This window comes from Oratosquilla oratoria, chromosome 21 (genome assembly GCF_046742065.1).
Source record: "Oratosquilla oratoria isolate Oo_2021 chromosome 21, ASM4674206v1, whole genome shotgun sequence".
Classification (NCBI taxonomy): Eukaryota; Metazoa; Arthropoda; class Malacostraca; order Stomatopoda; family Squillidae; genus Oratosquilla; species Oratosquilla oratoria.
In genome coordinates, this window is record NC_134797.1 from 50,718,650 (window position 1) to 50,726,149 (window position 7,500).

General features: G+C 36.4%; 1 protein-coding gene across 1 annotated transcript in view; it reads right to left on the reverse strand.

Annotated features, from left to right (window-relative positions):
- LOC143036642 (uncharacterized) overlaps positions 1–7,500 on the reverse strand; it is a 45,529-nt gene that overhangs the window by 7,324 nt on the left and 30,705 nt on the right. Inside the window, exon 2 of the mRNA XM_076204201.1 lies at positions 1,042–1,315. Coding sequence (XP_076060316.1) covers positions 1,042–1,173 — 132 coding nt within the window. The 5' untranslated portion in view covers positions 1,174–1,315. The remainder of the gene's footprint in view (positions 1–1,041; positions 1,316–7,500) is intronic.

The following is a 7,500-nucleotide window of genomic DNA, read 5'->3' on the forward strand; positions in this document are numbered from 1 at the left end:
GTGTCTAAGCCTCTCTTCGTAAGGTAAATTTCTGAGCCCATGTATCATTTTGGTCATTCTCTTCTGTACTGATTCTAGTGAATTGATGTCCATTCTATAGGACGGAGACCAAAACTGTACCGCATAGTCAAGGATGGGTCTAACTAACGCCAGATAGAGTTTGATAATTACCTCTGCACTTCTATTCGTAACCTTCCTAGCAATGAAACGTGGATAAATAAACAAGTATTTGAACGAATAAAAAAATGAAAAAACATATACATATACCATACATATACCAAGGCTTTTTCCCCTTTACAAGGGAGGTAGCCAAAAAGGAAAAGGCATAAAATCATTCCCACCCATTCCATCCCTGAATACACCACCACCCTCCCTCTCATCTTAGCACCTCCTGGATGACGGGTCATCCCTGCACCTTGTCCACTGCCCTGGGTCAGAAGCAGTTTCGCAAGACACAGCACATCCATAGCAAGGCCGCTTCATTAAATCGGCAACCCCAATAGTATATTAATAATATATGAAGAATATATTGATAAATCAATGGATGCATGAATAGTCAAATATATATATATATATATATATATATATATAATATATATATATATATATATATATATATATATATATATATATATATATATAAACGAATGATAAAAATAGTAAAGGAAATAGATAGGTGCGTTGATTAATGGAATGAATGAATAAAGAAATAAATTAAGTCGTAGCATCCGACCTAGTCATGGACCAACAGGTCTCCTGTCGGTATGCTCTTCCTGTGTAATCCCCGTCCCACTCCCCCAACGTAGTGGGAAGTGAGAAACCCCTGGTAGGACAAGCCCTGTCATTTGTGACGAGCCTTTTTTTTTTCTTTCTTTTTTTTTTTTTTAAAGGCTGATGTTTGGGTTACCTCCCCGCCTGGCCATGGCTGCCAGGAACCAAAGCAAGAAACACACAAGTGGTCCCGGGAATCGAGCTCACGACTACCTGGTCGTGAGTTCGACAAGGTATCCACAAGGGTACCTTTGCCAAGAAGTGACTCACCAGGGAGAGCCAGGCTATGACCTTAGCGGCCGTGGTGACGGAGGCACAGCGGCAGATACTCGGCTCGTCCTCCGAGTTGGACTCCTGCGAGGGCCGGCACACCACCGGGTCGTGTTCGTCGATGTGCGCCATTACAGGTCTCTCTCGAGGTCGAAGTTCGAGGACGAGGTTTAAGTTCGAGGGCGAGGTCAGGTGGTCCTCCTGCCGATGTTGCTGCGCCTCGTGGGGTGCCCCGCGGCTTCCTGCTGCTCAGCGGCTCTTGCGCTCAGGTCGTCTGCAGAAGGAAAATATACGTATAAAGACAATACACTAATGTGAATTCATAAAAAAGAAATAATGAGATAATATGAACGCGACATTTGAAATAATTATAGTAGAAATAAAACAAGTTAAAATGAAATAAAATGCATAAAAATAAACTAAAATAATAATAGAATGGAGTAGAATATAAAAATAGATAAATAAATAAATAAATAAAATAAACACTTTGGCTCCGTGGTTGTTGGTGGTGGAGGTGGCTGTGGTTGTGGTGCTCCACATCTAACAATAACTGTTGTGTTGGAACGACCGGAGTGTTACGGAAATGAACAGAATCGTCTGACGTCACCCAGGAACATTGACGTCACCCAGGAGCAGTGACGTCATCCAGGAGAAGTGACATCATCCAAGAACAGTGACGTCATCCAAGAACAGTGACGTCACCCAGGAACAGTGACATAACCCAGGAGCAGTGACGTCACTCATGAACAGTGACGTCACCCACGAGCTGTGACGTTACCCAGGAACAGTGACGTCATATAGGAGCTGTGACGTCATCCAGGAACAATGACGTAACCCAGGAGCAGTGACATCACCCAGGAACAGTGACGTCACCCACCAGCTGTGACATCACCCAGGAATAGTGACGTAACCTAGGAGTAGTGACGTCACCCAGGAGCATTGCTCTCCTTGAACAAGGGATGGATGCCTGATGTGCATTTAAAAAAATATATAAGAAATTCAGACATCTCAAATATTCGGAAGGAAGATTCCGAGTTTTGAAAATATTGTAATATTCCTGGACGTTTCCGACTTTGAGAAGTTCCCAATAGAGAGGCCTTTCATCTTGAGCTTTTGGAGAGTTGAGAACATACCAGTAGCTGACCGGAGGAGAAATCAAAGAGAGAAAAGAGTAAAAAAGGTTGAAGGGTGTCTGTCATTCGCTCATGTAAACTCATCTAAGTAAATTCATCTGTGCCAACACCAACGCGTGCGCGCTTACACACACACACGCACACTCTCACTGGTAGCTTGCACTCGCGGTACCCTGCAATATTAGGAATAGAGATCAACTCTTCATATGAGTTGGCATTGTACTTACCCCCGTACTTTTACTCTCTCTTTCTCTCTCACTCTCTCTTTTTATCCCTCTCTATATCTCTCTTTCTCTTTCTCGATCTTCGTGTCGGTGTGGCCTAACGTTTGTATTAATTTACATAATTAAACAAAACAAAACTACCAATAAAGATATAATCTTATTGGTAGGACATACTTAATTCAGATATGCACTGTGACTAAACACACACGAATACACACTATCCACCAAAATGAATTTGATTTATGTCTGTGTGACGGAAATGGCATATACAGTAAAATCTATCTATCTAGAGTCTAAACCGTCCCGACTGAACGCGGAGGGTGGATGAGTGAGGGTGGGCGAGTGGGGGTGGGTGAAAGTCAGGTGGAATGGAAAGCTCGAGAATCCTCTTGGCGGGAAACTGTGGGTGCGAGATGCATGATAACAACAGAATCCGAGAATTATTCCTTTGGTGGGGGGACCGGAGGAATGGGGGGGGGGGTTGTGGGGGGGGTAAAACTATGGGACAAAAACCAGAGACAGTGGAGAGACGGAAATAATTAGAATTGGTGGAGAAAAAAGAAGGAAACAAAGTTTGAGAAAAGAGGGAACGGGTCTGCCAAATTGGTGAGGGTAGTCAGAAGGGAGGGAGTGAGAGCGAGAGGAGGCACATCGTCGATCGTCCAAACCTAACCCACGATGTAACGGAATTTATGCTACAATCAATCTTTCTTTTCAGAGTAGCTAATGAATTTGTATATACAATAGTTCCCTTACGATTAGATTTTTTTTGCAAAAATACTGAGATAGAGAGAAGATTGTGACAAAAGCCGTGGACAAAAATGGCGCAATAAATCCTAAGACTAATATAAAATCCTTAGTAATACCTGCGATTCAATCAATGTATTGAGAATTTATTAAAGAATTTTGTAATTATAGTGTGAAGGACGAATTGATCATTATGGCACTTTCAATGCCAAGACATATAGATAAGTAGATAGATAGACAAATAAAAAAATGAATAAAACGAATAAAAATAATTCAATAATAATTATAAAAAATCAACGAAAAGTGAACAAATAAACAAACAAATGAATAAATAGGTAAATGAAGACATTAATAAAAATGTAAATATTTAGATAAATAGGTAGACAGATTTTATTTATTTGTTTGTTCATTTATTGAACTATACATACACACTGAATGGTTCCCAGTGACCAATTAATATCTTTTTTCAACCACAAATCACTTTTAATTCCGTGCCATCGTAGTCGAGACTGAAGAATCGCTCGATGGAGGCATCCGTTGGAAATTGAAACGTGGACGAACCGAGGATTCGAACCCAGCTAACCCGTAACAAAGTTACAGTGACTTAAACCAATACTCTTGATGGCGTATTGGTTTAAGTCACTGTAACTTTGTTACGGGTTAGCTGGGTTCGAATCCTCGGTTCGTCCACGTTTCAATTTCCAACGGATGCCTCCATCGAGCGATTCTTCAGTCTCGACTGCGATGGCATGGAATTAAAAGTGATTTGTGGTTGTAAAAAGTTATTGAACTATATGTATTTTCCTATTTATCTATTTATTTATTCATATATTTATCTTAGATTGTTCCCCTTAATAATATTTTAAATAATTTTAGGACTATTTTTTTTTAATCTACCAAAAGAAATTTATTTTTGATGATCGTTAGAATGAGTTGAAAGAAACAACAACAACAATAACAAAATAATAATAATAGTAATAACAATAATAATAATAATAATAGTAATAATAATAATAATAATAATAATGATAATAATAATAATAATAATAATAATAATAATAATAATAATAATAATAATAATAATAATAATAATAATAATAATAATAATAATAATGATAATAATAATGATAATAATAATAGTAATAATAATAATAATAATAATAATAATAATAATAATAATGATAATAATGATAATGATAATTTTAATAATAATAATAATAATAATAATAATAATAATAATAATAATAATAATAATAATAATGAATAATATTTACACCAACAATAATAACAAAGTTAAATAAGATATAAGAATAATGTTGAAGTCTACTTCAATGACCCCAAGACAAAACAAATGCACAGTTAGACAAAACAAAACGCAGTTCGATAATCTTTGCTCACGTAGACAGATCTACTTCCCCTTCCGCACTACCCGTAACCCCCCCCACCGTCTCCCCTACACTCATCCCCCTCCCTTCCCTACAGCTTCCTTCCCCCCACGTGATGAGAACAGAGACGCTGACATTTCTCTACCGAAACTCTTTAAGTCTGAGAACATATCCCACTGATGAAAAACGGGTCTTTTATTATCGAAAATGTATATTTAATAGAATGATAGAAAAAAGATATAAAATAGATAGAATATATAAAATATAATAGAGTAAAACACAATAGATGAAATAAAAATCAAACCCAGTCATTCTATTTATCTACTTCGTTATCTATCTCATTGTCGAATATAAACATAAAACGTCACGTCAGCTTTGAAGTTAGGATATTAGATCCTGAAAATCTTATCGAAACTTTCATTTGCCAAAGTTGCCCTCGTCTTCTAAGGCGATTTAAGTCAAAATACATAAAATGAGATCAAATAAAACAAAACAGAACAAACTGTAAGAAATGAAGGTCAGGGTAATTTTGAATCCGCGTGGGAACGCTAAATATGTTTACTTTTTTATTCACTTATTCATTTATTTATCTATTTACTTATCTTTATTTATTTTTATATATTTATTTATTGCAAGGTATCAAGGCATACTTTCCCATTTCATTGTGGCTAAAGAGTTGCAATTGTTACTAACGATGAGTGTTGCATGAGCAGCTGTACAATGGAATATGCGGAACATTTCTTAGGCAATGATGCGCTAGCACTCTCATACTTTCACCTTTGCCCGTTGTGTTTGGGTAGGCAGAGTGAATGACAATGAGCTTATGGGACTAGAACGCCATCTAACACACCACAGATAACATTGTAATTGTGTTTAAAAATAAAAGAATGAATAGATAGATAAATAAAGTAAAATAGGTAAATAAATAAATAAATAAATGTATAAATGATTATTAGAGACATGACATGTCAATTTTCAACCTAAGGTAATTTTCTTATCCATTTTTTTTCTTATCTTGTGGTCACATTTGCAAGAAACTATCGACAGTTATTTCAAAATGTCTTACGTCTAACGGTTCATTAGAGGCGCTCTCATCTGACACAAACCTTTTTATCACTTTCCTTGCAGTAAGATACACACAGCACCAAACTTACCATATATATAATTTTTCTTTTACTATAAGGGTACGTGTTTCATTAGAAACGGGCTTACAACGACCCATTATTAAATAAATAGATATATTAAATTTTCAGTACGATTGGTTCTACGGTGTCTCACTGTTGTCCCTTTGGCTAAAGCATTCACTCAACACTTGTCAACTATCAACTCACCGACGACGTCCGCTTTGCCCGACGTCTTGTGCAGGAATACACATCAAGAACCAGGAACTTGCTCACATCCTCCCTACCTCTACCCGCCTCCCGCTCCACCCGTCCCCTCCCCTGCCCAGGCCGGGCCGCTTCCCTTCCTGTCTGTTGCCCTTGGCGCCAATCGGCGATGCCAAACGTGGATTTTTGCAATTCATCTTCATTGTTTGACTTTCGCGGGTACGAAATGAAAAAAATAACTTTACCCATACCTTCAAGATCATCTCATCCTTGTCTATGGTGTAAAATTGTGAGGGATTCGTGTAAATATACGGTAGAAAACATCATGTCGTCTCGCTGTCTGTGCGTTCGTTCGTGCGCGAAAATTGTCGAAGGCTGTATCCACTGCACAGGGAGGAGGAAGAGGAGGAGGAGGGGTAATAGGAAGGGATGGGGGGGGGGGGATACGGGGATGTCTCCTGATGTATTTTGCGGCAATTCAATAAGGCGCCAGGAAATATGCCAGCCCGGAACTGAATTCCCCCCCAAGAACCACACGGAGCTATTACTGTTTCGTTTGACAATGAATGTACAGCCTACACAAATTAATGCAAAGGGAAATAATAAATGTCTGTGTTTATATATCTATTTTTCTATTTATTATTTCCATGTTTATCAATTGATTCAATAATCAATTGACTAGTTAAGTTTTTATTTGATTATTTAGTGAGTCACTTATCTATTTGTTTATAAAATTTCTATTTATACATCCAGGTTCTTATCCGTAAGCTTCTATGTGTTTGTTTTTTGTTTGTTTTTTCTTATTTTGTTATTTCCTTTTATCTTTATTTGATTGCTTACTTATTTGCATGTTTGAATATTCCGTGATTGTTTATTTGCATATCTATATATTTATCATTCTCTTACATGCTAATTTAATAATTCATTTGGTCCCTTGTTTATCATTTACCTTATTTACCCATCTATTTATTTATTGACATAGCTATTTGATTACTTATTTATTCAATTAATTACATATATGATTATTCATTTATCTATATTTTCAGTCAATGAATCACCTATATATTCATTCACTTATTTACTTATCACTCACTTCATTCATTCATCTAATCATCTCTACACTCACTTATTTACTTATTTCTCTATCTATTCATACATCAACACACATATATATACATATATATATATATATATATATATATATATATATGTGTGTGTGTGTGTGTGTGTGTGTGTGTGTGTGTTTCGAAAACAAGGGGCCAGTAGGACTGATAGATGTGATCAGTGGGTATGGAAAGAAGACGGCTTCGTCCGTAGGTACACCAGGTTGACCTCTTCACTTTGAGGTTCTGACTCCAAAGGTCACAGACAGTCCGGGTGTCAAATGTAGAGCGATGAATGGTGCATTATTTATCTATCTATCTATCTATCTATCTACCACTGAGGTCTTTCTTTAAAATAATATATATATATATATATATATATATATATATATATATATATATATATATATATATATATATATATATATTATATATTATTTTAAAGAAAGACCTCAGTGGTAAACGCTAGAATAATTTAAAACACCTATCACGGCAAGGGGAGTGCACATTTTATTGCTTATATATATATATATATATGT